Source organism: Oncorhynchus mykiss, chromosome 12 (genome assembly GCF_013265735.2).
Source record: "Oncorhynchus mykiss isolate Arlee chromosome 12, USDA_OmykA_1.1, whole genome shotgun sequence".
Lineage (NCBI taxonomy): Eukaryota > Metazoa > Chordata > Actinopteri > Salmoniformes > Salmonidae > Oncorhynchus > Oncorhynchus mykiss.
In genome coordinates this window covers 100,293,168-100,308,650 of record NC_048576.1, presented here as the reverse complement: position 1 = coordinate 100,308,650, position 15,483 = coordinate 100,293,168, and the positions used below count along the sequence as shown (strand labels likewise).

At 42.6% G+C, this 15,483-nt stretch overlaps 3 protein-coding genes across 5 annotated transcripts in view; 2 read left to right on the top strand and 1 right to left on the bottom strand.

Moving 5' to 3' along the window:
- The window catches only part of LOC110514653 (methyltransferase-like protein 22), a 44,656-nt gene extending 43,525 nt beyond the window's left edge, over positions 1-1,131 (bottom strand). The window contains exons 1-2 of one of the 3 annotated variants that reach the window (XM_036939612.1): positions 1,006-1,075; positions 634-671 (exon numbers count right to left, since the gene is read on the bottom strand). The gene's annotated coding sequence lies outside the window, so the exon portion shown is untranslated. Of the gene's footprint in view, positions 1-633 lie in introns of all 3 variants that reach the window. The other 2 variants (XM_036939611.1, XM_036939610.1) reach the window with 2 other exon arrangements.
- LOC110539068 (NLR family CARD domain-containing protein 3) overlaps positions 1-15,483 on the top strand; it is a 1,005,455-nt gene that overhangs the window by 526,234 nt on the left and 463,738 nt on the right. The gene's annotated exons all lie outside the window — the stretch shown is intronic.
- LOC118937853 (transmembrane protein 114-like) overlaps positions 13,060-15,483 on the top strand; it is a 37,362-nt gene continuing 34,938 nt past the window's right edge. The window contains exon 1 of the mRNA XM_036939630.1: positions 13,060-13,317. Coding sequence (XP_036795525.1) covers positions 13,137-13,317 — 181 coding nt within the window. The 5' untranslated portion in view covers positions 13,060-13,136. The remainder of the gene's footprint in view (positions 13,318-15,483) is intronic.

Here is a 15,483-nt window from a genome sequence, read left to right as displayed (position 1 = left end):
TCTGTTAGACAGGTGAAATGCAACCTGTTATCTGTTAGACAGGTGAAATACAGTCCTGTTATCAGTTAGACAGGTAAAACACAGCCTGTTATCTGTTAGACAGGTAAAATACAGCCTGTTATCAGTTAGACAGGTAAAATACAGCCTGTTATCTGTTAGACAGGTGAAACACAGCCTGTTATCTGTTAGACAGGTGAAATACAGTCTGTTATCTGTTAGACAGGTAAAATACAGCCTGTTATCAGTTAGACAGGTAAAACACAGCCTGTTATCTGTTAGACAGGTGAAATACAGTCTGTCCCGGGACCTCAGAACTAAAAGACAAGGCCAACAGCTAAATGGATTCCCCAACCCTCAGCCAGAGGCAATCTGCGGCTCAGCAAAGTGCCCTCTCCAGCATCACAGTGAACTGTTGTAGCAGCAAGCCGCCTCATAGCTGGAAAAGCACCAATTGACGTCGCCATAGCTACCGACTAAGGAGAGTGTGTTGACGACCCTGTATATATTATGTCAACAAGAGACATCATAAATGGTTCTTAAACACAATCTTCTTAGTCGGTGTGGCTAAAATGTATGTTGTTATGCCCTGCAGTTAGCAGCCAACGTTACTTATAACTGTTAGCGGTCACTCACCTTTCCAGTGGTAGTTAGCTAACTTTTCTAGCCAGAAGCTGTCAATGAAAATGCTGCAAAGACGTGTGTCTGGTAAACATGTATTCATTTGGTTAGCCAAATAAACTAGCCTTCTCTACGGTGGGAACTTCTGACAAACGTAACTGAATGGGTGGGAGGGAACCTGCTAGAAACAGCTATCATGAGCTAGCTTGATGCTAGCTACTCTGATAATGAATGACTTGGCAAGGTCCAGGGGCAGACTAACTAACTAACAACGACGCTAGCTAACGAGGGACATTTAACGGGCACATTTAAATGAAACACTTCCAACACATGACATTCAATACAGTCTAATAACATAAACACGCATTTAATTCACTCTGAGCTTACAACGACGCGCAGACTGTCTCAAATATCAGCTTCCAAGTCGTACAGAAATAACACTAGGTGTACATAATACAGGCGGTGTCACATTATTATTTCACCCACCAACAAAGGAAACAAAAGCCATTCAAAACGTTCCGCGTGCTACGCATCTAGAAATAACTCAACATGTAAACCACAACACTGCTCCGAAAGGATTTAAATGGCATTTGGATTAGAATTCTAATTTAAACATAGTTAGAATTTCACTTAGATTGTGATTAAATATCTACATGTGTGTGTTGTAGACACTTTTCCTCACTCAAATAATAAACATTTTAAAACTCTGATTAAATTAACATAATGTGTTCAACACTTTGAAACGTTAAACTGTCCCTACTGTGAAGCATGGTGGTGGCAGCATCATGCTGCAGGGATGTTTTTCAGGGGCAGGGACTGGGAGACTAGTCAGGATCCCTACTGTGAAGCATGGTGGTGGCATCATCATGCTGTGGGGATGTTTTTCAGGGGCAGGGACTGGGGGACTAGTCAAGATCCCTACTGTGAAGCATGGTGGTGGCAGCATCATGCTGCGGGGATGTTTTTCAGGGGCAGGGACTGGGAGACTAGTCAGGATCCCTACTGTGAAGCATGGTGGTGGCAGCATCATGCTGCAGGGATGTTTTTCAGGGGCAGGGACTGGGAGACTAGTCAGGATCGAGGGAAAGGTGAAAGAGAGCAAAGTACAGAGAGATCCTTGATGAAAATCTGCTCCAGAGTGCTCAGGACCTCAGACTGCTGAGAAGGTTCCAACAGGACAACGACCCTAAGCACACAGCCAAGACAATGCAGGAGTGGCTTCGGGACAAGTCTCTGAATGTTCTTGAGTGGCCTAGTGAGAGCCCGGACTTGAACCCGATCGAACATCTCTGAAGAGGCCTGAAAATAGCTGTACAGCGACCCTCCCCATTCAACCTGACAGAGCTTGAGAGGATCTGCAGAGAAGAATGGGAGAAACTCCCCAAATACAGGTGTGCCAAGCTTGTAGCGTCATACCCAAGAATGCTCGATGCTGTAATTGCTGCCAAAGGTGCTTCAATAAATTACTGAGTTAAGGGTCTGAATACTTATGTAAATGTGACATTTATTTGATTATTTCTTTGCCACATTCTTTGACAACTGACATTTACTCCTGAGGTGCTGACCTGTTGCACCCTCGACAACTATTGTGATTATTATTATTTGACCATGCTGGTCATTTGTGAACATTTGAACATCTTGGCCATGTTCTGTTATAATCTCCACCCGGCACAGTCTAATAACAGAATTCCACTTTGACATTATGGGGTAAATGTAATCCATTTTAAATTTTAAACACAACGACGTGTGGGGAAAGCCAAGCCAAGGTCTGTGAACCCTTTCTGAAGGTGCTGTAAGCACCTGGTCCTAATGAACTTTAGTCAATGATCAACACATGTATCTTTGCTATATTGTTTCAGAGATTTTAAAAGTTATTGTGTTGAGTTACATAGCTTTTTTTTTAAATTTGATTTACTTCTCTTGGTTTAGTAAATGATTGAATGGTCACTAATCCCATTGGGAATGACACCGAATCCTAGATGTATCAGACACCAAGATCAAACCTATGATGGTTTGAGTGGCGTTACGTACTCCAGTGGGATATTTTATCAGTTGAAGCAAATCAAACCCCCTTCCAAAACGTAAATGAAAACTTTAATAACGGTTTTGTCTTTGACTTGAGTGGTTGTGTTGAAATCACCAATCAAAACATTTACATTGAAGATCTAAACATTTAGAGAAAGGTTTCTCCAATGCTGGGTAATAGTCTTTCTGATTGGCTGGTCGGTGGCATGCCTTCTCCAGCTCTAGGTAAAAGTCATTCTGATTGGCTGGTCTGTAGCATGCCTCCTCCAGCGCTGGGTAATAGTCATTCTGATTGGCTGGTCTGTAGCATGCCTCCTCCAGCGCTGGGTAAAAGTCATTCTGATTGGCTGGTCGGTGGCATGCCTCCTCCAGCGCTGGGTAAAAGTCATTCTGATTGGCTGGTCTGTAGCATGCCTCCTCCAGCGCTGGGTAAAAGTAATTCTGATTGGCTGGTCTGTAGCATGCCTCCTCCAGCGCTGGGTAAAAGTCATTCTGATTGGCTGGTCTGTAGCATGCCTCCTCCTGCGCTGGATAAAAGTCATTCTGATTGGCTGGTCTGTAGCATGCCTCCTCCTGCGCTGGGTAAAAGTAATTCTGATTGGCTGGTATGTACCATGCCTCCTCCAGTGCTGGGTAAAAGTCATTCTGATTGGCTGGTCTGTAGCATGCCTCCTCCAGCGCTGGGTAAAAGTAATTCTGATTGGCTGGTCTGTAGCATGCCTCATCCAGCGCTGGGTAAAAGTAATTCTGATTGGTACGGTCCATACATGTCTCAGAGAAACACAGAATCAATTTGAGAGATGGTACGGTCCATACATGTCTCAGAGAAACAGAATCAATTTGAGAGATGGTACTGTCCATACATGTCTCAGAGAAGCACAGAATCACTTTGAGAGATGGTACTGTCCATACATGTCTCAGAGAAACACAGAATCAATTTGAGAGATGGTACTGTCCATACATGTCTCAGAGAAGCACAGAATCACTTTGAGAGATGGTACGGTCCATACATGTCTCAGAGAAACACAGAATCAATTTGAGAGATGGTACGGTCCATACATGTCTCAGAGAAACACAATCAATTTGAGAGATGGTACTGTCCATACATGTCTCAGAGAAACACATAATCAATTTGAGAGATGCTACTGTCCATACATGTCTCAGAGAAACATATTATCAATTTGAGAGATGGTACTGTCCATACATGTCTCAGAGAAACACATCATCAATTTGAGAGATGGTACGGTCCATACATGTCTCAGAGAAACACATCATCAATTTGAGAGATGGTACGGTCCATACATGTCTCAGAGAATGCCCAGTGTGGAGTTCCTGGGTTGCCGTGGTTACACGGGGTCTGCGGTTCTGAGGCCGGATGGACGTACTGCCAAATTCTCAAAAATGATGTTGGAGGTGGCTTATGGTAGAGAAATTAACATTACATTCTCTGGCAGCAGCTCTGGTGGACATTTTCTGCAGTTGGCCTGCCAATTTCACGCTCCCTCAAAACTTGAGACATCTGTGGTATTGTGTTGTGTGACAAAACTGCACACATTTGAGTGGCCTTTTACTGTCCCCAGCACAAGGCGCACCTGTGTAATGATCATGCTGTTTAATCAGCTTCTTGGTATGCCACACCTGTCAGGTGGATGGATTATCTTGGCAAATGAGAGATGCTCACTAACAGGGATGAAAACAAATGTGTGCAGAAAATTTGAGAGGAATAAGCTTTTTTTTGTGGGATTTCTAGGATCTTTTAATTCAGCTCATGAAACATTGGACCAACACTTTACATGTTGCGTTTGTACTTTTGTTCAGTGTATATTCCTGAACACATATGGCAGACAGTTGATGATCAGAGCACGTCTTTGGAGCCTCTGAGCCAGAGGAGCGCGTATTAATCCTGCTGTAGGACTCATTGCAGCCAGCACTAGCAGGTCAAATGAACGGCTAAAAAGAATCCAAAATACATATTTGTAAAACCCATAGAGATAGATAGAGGACTCATCTTTGTGTCTGTGCCATTATAGCGTCTGTGACAGCATGGGCAGCTGCATAGAGATAGATAGAGGACTCATCTTTGTGTCTGTGCCATTATAGCGTCTGTGACAGCATGGGCAGCTGCATAGAGATAGATAGAGGACTCATCTTTGTGTCTGTGCCATTATAGCGTCTGTGACAGCATGGGCAGCTGCTTAGAGATAGATAGAGGACTCATCTTTGTGTCTGTGCCATTATAGCATCTGTGACAGCATGGGCAGCTGCTTAGAGATAGATAGAGGACTCATCTTTGTGTCTGTGCCATTATAGCATCTGTGATAGCATGGGCAGCTGCTTAGAGATAGATAGAGGACTCATCTTTGTGTCTGTGCCATTATAGCGTCTGACAGCATGGGCAGCTGCATAGAGATAGATAGAGGACTCATCTTTGTGTCTGTGCCATTATAGCGTCTGTGACAGCATGGGCAGCTGCATAGAGATAGATAGAGGACTCATCTTTGTGTCTGTGCCATTATAGCGTCTGTGACAGCATGGGCAGCTGCTTAGAGATAGATAGAGGACTCATCTTTGTGTCTTTGCCATTATAGCGTCTGTGACAGCATGGGCAGCTGCATAGAGATAGATAGAGAACTCATCTTTGTGTCTGTGCCATTATAGCGTCTGTGACAGCATGGGCAGCTGCATAGAGATAGATAGAGGGCTCATCTTTGTATCTGTGCCATTATTATTGACACGGTCTGTGAACTGTGTTGTGCATGTTTGAAATGGGCACAATACCTGTTAGCAAAGGTGTCAGCTAGAGATGACATGCAGGAGCTTGCAGGGACCTGTAAGTCTTGCTTAATGTCTACGTTGAGGCTAATTATCATTTTCGAATCTGAGAGTAAATAGAGCTGAATACATTGATAAAAGTCTCCTTGTTCGAGAGAGATTGACACGGTTACCAAAACGTCACGTGGCCTACATGCTGTTTGGGGTTTTAGGCTGGGTTTCTGTACAGCACTATGAGATATCAGCTGATGTACGAAGGGCTATATAAATACATTTGATTTGATTTGATTTGATGAAACACAGCCCTTATTTTAACTGTATCTAAAATCCCCTTTGGATAAAATGAATGGTGGAAAAACGATTAGAACCATTTCCCTGTTTGACCGCTAGGTTTTATGGGTATTATGACACCTCCACCGTGGAGCTCTATAAAGCAGAAACACTTTGGTTTTTTACCAATAAAGAAAGACATTTTATAGACTTCCACTGTCTCCAAGAGTTGCTGAATTTCCAATTTACTCTCACAGGTGAGATGAAATTGTATAATGTATCGACTTTGCTCATGATGCGAGCCGCTCAAATGTAACACCTGTAATTACAGCCGATGCAAACGCAGTAACTTTGATCCCAACAGCACAAACATAATGTAGGCATCCGGTGTATTATATTGGTAAATGTTTTTTATAGGAGCACCAGTGCTACCAAATCAAAACTACCTGGCGCACAGCAAAATATTTATTTAACTTATTTTTTTAAGTAAGAGATGAGAAAAACATATAATTAAAAAGCAGCAGTAAATAACAATAGTGAGGCTATATACAGGTGGTACCGGTACAGAGTCAGTGTGGAGGTTATATACAGGGGGTACTGGTACAGAGTCAATGTGGAGGCTATATACAGGTGGTACCGGTACAGAGTCAGTGTGGAGGTTATATACAGGGGGTACTGGTACAGAGTCAATGTGGAGGCTATATACAGGGGTTACCGGTACAGAGTCAATGTGGAGGCTTTATACAGGGGGTACCAGTACAGAGTCAATGTGGAGGCTATATACAGGTGGTACTGGTACAGAGTCAATGTGGAGACTATATACAGGGGGTACCGGTACAGAGTCAATGTGGAGGCTATATACAGGGGGTACCGGTACAGAGTCAATGTGGAGGCTATATACAGGTGGTACCGGTACAGAGTCAATGTGGAGGCTATATACAGGTGGTACCGGTACAGAGTCAATGTGGAGACTATATACAGGTGGTACCGGTACAGAGTCAATGTGGAGACTATATACAGGTGGTACCGGTACAGAGTCAATGTGGAGGCTATATACAGGGGGTACCGGTACAGAGTCAATGTGGAGACTATATACAGGGGGTACCAGTACAGAGTCAATGTGGAGGCTATATACAGGGGGTACTGGTACAGAGTCAATGTGGAGGCTATATACAGGTGGTACTGGTACAGAGTCAATGTGGAGGCTATATACAGGTGGTACTGGTACAGAGTCAATGTGGAGGCTATATACAGGTGGTACTGGTACAGAGTCAATGTGGAGGCTATATACAGGGGGTACTGGTACAGAGTCAATGTGGAGGCTATATACAGGTGGTACTGGTACAGAGTCAATGTGGAGGCTATATACAGGTGGTACTGGTACAGAGTCAATGTGGAGGCTATATACAGGTGGTACTGGTACAGAGTCAATGTGGAGGCTATATACAGGTGGTACTGGTACAGAGTCAATGTGGAGGCTATATACAGGTGGTACTGGTACAGAGTCAATGTGGAGGCTATATACAGGGGGTACCGGTACAGAGTCAATGTGGAGGCTATATACAGGGGGTACTGGTACAGAGTCAATGTGGAGGCTATATACACTAAGGGAATACCCCCCTTCGTACAAAGTATATGGCAAATGCCAAATGTAACACTTCAAAAATCCAACAGGGGGCGAGTGCGCTCCACCAGGGCTTTTCATATTGGAAATGCAACCCAAGTCAACGTCCAAAAGCAAAATTTTGAAAAAATGATTTTTTTTTCAAAAACTTTTCACCCCTTAAAAAAGTGCTTTCTGGGCCGTTTTTCGAAATTCTTTCGATTTTTTTTTGTCAATTACACATGTGTAAGAACTGTATGAATATACTTTTGTCCAATTTTGTTATCATTTTTTTTTTTTTTAAATACTTGTGCATAAGGCATATGTTTTGTCCATTTGCAATATGATTTAATAGGATGTCAAAAGTCGAATTTTTTTTTTTTTTTTTAAACTTTAAAAACAAAAAAAGTGCTTTCTGGACCGTTTTTCGAAATTGTTTCGATTTTAAGACAATTAATCATGTGTAAGAAGTGTGTGAATATACTTTTGTAAAATGTTATTATCATAATTTTTTTTTTTTACTTTTTACTTGTGCATAAGGAATATGATTTGTCCATTTGCAATATGATTTCATAGGAAGTCAAAAGTCAAAGTCAAAAGTCAATTTTTTTGGGGCCAAAATTGACTGAACTGATGAACTCGGGACGGCCGGGCAGTGATAGTTGTTCATTTCCATCACTCGTTGTGTTGATTTCATCATGTCCATTTGGTGATGTTTTTTCACTATAGAATCATATTGCAAATTCACGTGCATTTGCAATATGTTTCAATGGGCATTTACCATCACGAATTTGTCATGCTATAAAAATCCTGCAGGAATGTGAAATTGACTGGCCCGATGAACTCGGGATGGCTTTGCAGTGATTCTGGTTCATCTCAATCGTTCGTTAGTGTTGATTTCAGAATGTCACTTTGGTGATGTTTTTTCACTATGGAATCATATTGCAAATGCACGTGCAACTGGTAACCCAAAAATAAAAAAATGTTGATTTCATTATGTCCATTTGTTTATGTTTCCTTACTTTTTCAAAGTCACTGTACATTTGCAATATGGTTCAATGGGCATGTACCATCACGAATTTGGCATGCTCAAAATTCAAACTATACTTTGCTAAAACTATACTTTTGTCAACTTGTATTATCATAATTTTTTTTTTGTTTTACTTGTGCATAAGGCATATGTTTTGTCCATTTGCAATATGATTTCATAGGAAGTCAAAAGTCAAAGTCAAAAGTCTATTTTTGGGGGGCCAAAGTTGACTGTACTGATGAACTCGGGATGGCCGTGCAGTGATAGTTCTTCATTTCCATCACTCGTTGTGTTGATTTCATCATGTCCATTTGGTGATGTTTTTTCACTATAGAATCATATTGCAAATGCACATGCATTGTTGTGCAACTGGTAACCGAAAAAAAAATGGTGATTTCATTATGTCCATTTGTTTATGTTTCCTTACTTTTTCAAAGTCACTGTGCATTTGCAATATGTTTTAATGGGCAGGTACCATCACGAATTGGTCATGCTATAAAAATCCTGCAGGAATGTGAAATTGACTGGCCCGATGAACTCGGGATGGCTTTGCAGTGATTCTGGGTCATCTCAATCGCTCGTTTGGGTTGATTTCATCATGTCCATTTGGTGATGTTTTTTCACTATAGAATCATATTGCAAATGCGCGTGCAACTGGTAACCGAAAAAAAAAATGATGATTTCATTATGTCCATTTGTTTATGTTTCCTTACTTTTTCAAAGTCACTGTGCATTTGCAACATGTTTTAATGGGCAGGTACCATCACGAATTTGTCATGCTCAAAATTCAAACTATACTTTGCTCAAACTATACCTTTGTCAACTTGTATTATCATAATTTATTTTTGTTTTACTTGTGCATAAGGCATATGTTTTGTCCATTTGCAATATGATGTCATAGGAAGTCAAAAGTCAAAGTCAAAAGTAACGATTTTCCTCCGTGCAACTGGTGATCTGAAATGTGCAACTGGTGATCTGAAATGTGCAACTGGTGATCTGAAATGTGCAACTGGTAACCCCCCAAAACATTTTTTTGATTTTTTTTGTTTATGTTTCCTTACTTTTTCAAAGTCACTGTGCATTTGCAATATGTTTTAATGGGCAGGTACCATCACGAATTTGTCATGCTATAAAAATCCTGCAGGAATGTGAAATTGACTGGCCCGATGAACTCGGGATGGCTTTGCAGTACTACTGATACTATTGGTACTACTACTTATACTACTGCTACTATTGATGCTACTAATTCTACTCATGATACTACTGACACTATGTATAATACTACTGATGCTATTGATACTACTTTTGCTACTGATACTACTGATACTACTACTGATACCAATACTGATACTACTCCTGCTATTACTGATAGTAGTACTGATACTACTGATACTTCTGACACTACTACTGATGTTACTGATAGTACTGATACTATCAATCAATGGAATGTATGTATAAAGCCCTACTTGCATCAGCTGATATCTCAAAGTGCTGTACAGAAACCCAGCCTAAAACCCCTAACAGCAAGCAATGCAGGTGTAGAAGCACGGTGGCTAGGAAAAACTCCCTAGAAAGGCCAGAACCCAGGAAGAAATCTAGAGAGGAACCAGGCTATGAGGGGTGGCCAGTCCTCTTCTGGCTGTGCCGGGTGGAGATTATAACAGAACATGGCCAAGATGTTCAAATGTTCATAGATGACCAACAGGGTCAAATAATAATAATCACAGTGGTTGTCGAGGGTGCAACAAGTCAGCACCTCAGGAGTAAATGTCAGTTGGCTTTTCATAGCCAATCATTCAGAGTATCTCTACCGCTCCTGCCGTCTCCAGAGAGTTGAAAACAGCAGGTCTGGGACAGGTAGCACGTCCGGTGAACAGGTCAGGGTTCCATAGCCGCAGGCAGAACAGTTGAAACTGGAGCAGCAGCAGGGCCAGGTGGACTGGGGACAGCAAGGAGTCATCATGCCAGGTTGTCCTGAGAGATGGTCCTAGGGCTCAGGTCCTCCGAGAGAGAGAGAGAGAGAGAGAGAGAGAGAGAAAGAAAGAAAGAAAGAAAAGAAAGAAAGAAAGAAAGAGAGAAAAAGAGAGAGAATTGGAGAGAGCATACTTAAATTCACACAGGACACTGGATAAGACAGGAGAAATACTCCAGATATAACAGACTGACCCCGCCCCCCCCCCCCCCCCGACACATAAACTACTGCAGCATAAATACTGGAGGCTGAGACAGGAGGAGTCAGGAGACACTGTGGCCCCGTCTGACGATACCCCCAGACAGGGCCAAACAGGCAGGATATAACCACACCCACATTGCCAAAGTACAGCCCCCACACCACTAGAGGGATATCTTCAACCACCAACTTACCATCCTGAGACAAGGCCGAGTATAGCCCACAAAGATCTCCCCCACGGCACAAACCAAGGGGGGGCGCCAAGCCGGACAGGAAGATCACGTCAGTGACTCAACTCACTCAAGGGACGCACCCCTCCTAGGGATACTACTACAACTGATACTACTGATACTACTACTGATACTACTACTGATGCTACTACTACTGATACTACTACTGATGCTACTACTACTGATACCACTACTGATACTACTGGTACTACTACTGATGCTACTACTGATACTACTGATACTACTACTGATGCTACTATTATACTACTGATACTACTACTGATACCACTACTAATACTACTACTGATGCTACTGATACTACTACTGATGCTGCTGCTGATACTACTACTGATGCTACTACTGATACTACTACTGATGCTACTACTTATACTACTGACACTACTACTGATACTACTGATACTACTGATACTACTACTGATGCTACTACTTATACTACTGATACTACTACTGATACCACTACTAATACTACTACTGCTGCTACTGATACTACTACTGATGCTGCTGCTGATATTACCACTGATGCTACTACTGATACTACTACTGATGCTACTACTGATACCACTACTAATGCTACTGATACTACTACTGATGCTACTACTGATACTACTGATGCTACTACTTATACTACTGATACCACTACTGATACTACTGATGCTACTGATACTACTACTGATACCTCTAGTGATACTACTGATACCACTACTGATACTACTGATGCTACTGATACTACTACTGATACCGCTACTGATACTACTGATGCTACTGATACTACTACTGATACCACTAGTGATACTACTGATGCTACTGATACTACTACTGATACCGCTACTGATACTACTGATGCTACTGATACTACTACGGATGCTACCACTGATATTGATGCTACTGATACTACTACTGATACCGCTACTGATACTACTGATGCTACTGATACTACTACTGATGCTACCGTTGATATTGATGCTACTGATACTACTACTGATGCTACCACTGATATTGATGCTACTGATACTACTACTGATACCGCTTCTGATACTACTGATGCTACTACTGATGCCACTGATGCTACAGATGCTACTGAAGCTAATGATAATACTGATACTACTGCTGATGTTACTGATACTACTGATACTCATAATACTGCTAATACTGACACTACTGATACTAGTGTTACTACTGATACTGATAATGATACTACTGATATTAGTGATAATACTGGTAGTACTGATACTACTATTGATACCACTGATGCTACTGATACTACTACTGTTACCGCTACTGATACTACTGATGCTACTGATACTACTACTGATACTACTATTGATACTAGTGTTACTAGTGATGCTACTGATACATACACAGAGATCATAACGAACATTCAAAATGCACAATGTCTGCCCCACGCTACCCTCATCTGGCCCAGGACGGTACTACACCCTACTGATCGACCATCTGGTAGGACAGGGTTTTCCAAACTTGTTCCTGGCCCACCCTCTGGGTCCTGGGCCCCTCTTGGTCCTGTACCCCCCCCCCCCCCCCCAAGGGTGCACGTTTATATGTTTCCCCTAGCACTACACAGCTGATTCAAATAACCAACTCAACATCAACCTTTGATTATTTAAATCAGCTGTGTAGCGCTAGAGGAAAAACCTAAACGGGCCCCGGGACTGAGTTTGGGAAACCCTGTGGTGAATAGACTACTTCAGTACCAGACCAGGACACAGAGATACACCTCCACTCCACAGACGGCAGATACACACTCTGACATAGAGACAGTCCACAACAGCTCTCCATCTCTTTCATTGAGCTCTCCATCTCTTTATCTTTCACCCCCTGTATACTTCTCTTATTCACCCTCTTCCACTGTGTGTGTTTGACACTCTGATCTCTCACTCCCACCTAATCTCTATCTCTCTGTTCCTCTCTCTCTCTCTCTGTTCCTCTCTCTCTCTCTGTTCCTCTCTCTCTCTCTGTTCCTCTCTCTCTCTCTCTCTCTCTCTCTCTCTCTCTCTCTCTCTCGCTTCAATTATTATTATTATTGACTATTTCAATGTTAATCTTCATCTCCCTCGCTCTATCTTCTGACTTTTACCCTCTCTGTTTCCCTCCCTTTTCATCACTCTCTCTCTCTCTCTCTCTCTCTCTCTCTCTTCTTGTCCTCCTCCTCTATCCCTCTCTCTGTGTTTCTCTCCCTTTCCCTCTCTCTTCCTCTCTCTTTTGCCCTCTCTCTTCCTCTCTCTTCTTGTCCTCCTACTCTCTCCCTCTGTGTTTCTCTTCATTTCTCTTTCTCACTCCCTCATGCTCTGAACACCTCTTTCTTTCTCGCTCTGATTTGCCTCACCAGGTCTATCACTCTCTCTGTTTCTCTCTCTCCTCTCTCCTCTCCTCTTCTCGGGTATGGTGAGGATGACTCTGGGAGCTCTGGCACTGTTTGTAGCAGTGTGTGGAGTGTCCAGTTTTGTGTTGCTGGGGGTGGCCATAGGGACAGACTACTGGTACCTGATAGATGTCGCTCAGAGGGAAAACATCTCCAACCTCTCTCTCAACTCACACTCAGGACTGTGGAGGACCTGCAACTGTAAGTCACTGCATGTCACTTTTCTTTTAGCAGAGAGTCAGATACTGGTCCTTTGTGGCTTAGTGTGACCATCTGTAGCTCAGCTGGTACTACCAGGTTATAACATGTATAGTGTGACCATCTGTAGCTCAGCTGGTACTACCAGGTTATAACATGTATAGTGTGACCATCTGTAGCTCAGCTGGTACTACCAGGTTATAACATGTATAGTGTGACCATCTGTAGCTCAGCTGGTACTACCAGGTTATAACATGTATAGTGTGACCATCTGTAGCTCAGCTGGTACTACCAGGTTATAGCATGTATAGTGTGACCATCTGTAGCTCAGCTGGTACTACCAGGTTATAACATGTATAGTGTGACCATCTGTAGCTCAGCTGGTACTACCAGGTTATAACATGTATAGTGTGACCATCTGTAGCTCAGCTGGTACTACCAGGTTATAACATGTATAGTGTGACCATCTGTAGCTCAGCTGGTACTACCAGGTTATAGCATGTATAGTGTGACCATCTGTAGCTCAGCTGGTACTACCAGGTTATAGCATGTATAGTGTGACCATCTGTAGCTCAGCTGGTACTACCAGGTTATAACATGTATAGTGTGACCATCTGTAGCTCAGCTGGTACTACCAGGTTATAACATGTATAGTGTGACCATCTGTAGCTCAGCTGGTACTACCAGGGTTATAACATGTATAGTGTGACCATCTGTAGCTCAGCTGGTACTACCAGGTTATAACATGTATAGTGTGACCATCTGTAGCTCAGCTGGTACTACCAGGTTATAACATGTATAGTGTGACCATCTGTAGCTCAGCTGGTACTACCAGGTTATAGCATGTATAGTGTGACCATCTGTAGCTCAGCTGGTACTACCAGGTTATAGCATGTATAGTGTGACCATCTGTAGCTCAGCTGGTACTACCAGGTTATAACATGTATAGTGTGACCATCTGTAGCTCAGCTGGTACTACCAGGTTATAACATGTATAGTGTGACCATCTGTAGCTCAGCTGGTACTACCAGGTTATAGCATGTATAGTGTGACCATCTGTAGCTCAGCTGGTACTACCAGGTTATAGCATGTATAGTGTGACCATCTGTAGCTCAGCTGGTACTACCAGGTTATAACATGTATAGTGTGACCATCTGTAGCTCAGCTGGTACTACCAGGTTATAGCATGTATAGTGTGACCATCTGTAGCTCAGCTGGTACTACCAGGTTATAACATGTATAGTGTGACCATCTGTAGCTCAGCTGGTACTACCAGGGTTATAACATGTATAGTGTGACCATCTGTAGCTCAGCTGGTACTACCAGGTTATAACATGTATAGTGTGACCATCTGTAGCTCAGCTGGTACTACCAGGTTATAACATGTATAGTGTGACCATCTGTAGCTCAGCTGGTACTACCAGGTTATAGCATGTATAGTGTGACCATCTGTAGCTCAGCTGGTACTACCAGGTTATAGCATGTATAGTGTGACCATCTGTAGCTCAGCTGGCACTACCAGGTTATAACATGTATAGTGTGACCATCTGTAGCTCAGCTGGTACTACCAGGTTATAACATGTATAGTGTGACCATCTGTAGCTCAGCTGGTACTACCAGGTTATAGCATGTATAGTGTGACCATCTGTAGCTCAGCTGGTACTACCAGGTTATAGCATGTATAGTGTGACCATCTGTAGCTCAGCTGGTACTACCAGGTTATAACATGTATAGTGTGACCATCTGTAGCTCAGCTGGTACTACCAGGTTATAGCATGTATAGTGTGACCATCTGTAGCTCAGCTGGTACTACCAGGTTATAACATGTATAGTGTGACCATCTGTAGCTCAGCTGGTACTACCAGGTTATAGCATGTATAGTGTGACCATCTGTAGCTCAGGAGGTACTACCAGGTTATAACATGTATAGTGTAGTCCCATGTAGCTCAGCTGGTACTACCAGGTTATAGCATGTATAGTGTGACCATCTGTAGCTCAGCTGGTACTACCAGGTTATAACATGTATAGTGTGACCATCTGTAGCTCAGGAGGTACTACCAGGTTATAACATGTATAGTGTAGTCCCATGTAGCTCAGCTGGTACTACCAGGTTTTAACATGTATAGTGTGACCATCTGTAGCTCAGCTGGTACTACCAGGTTATAGCAT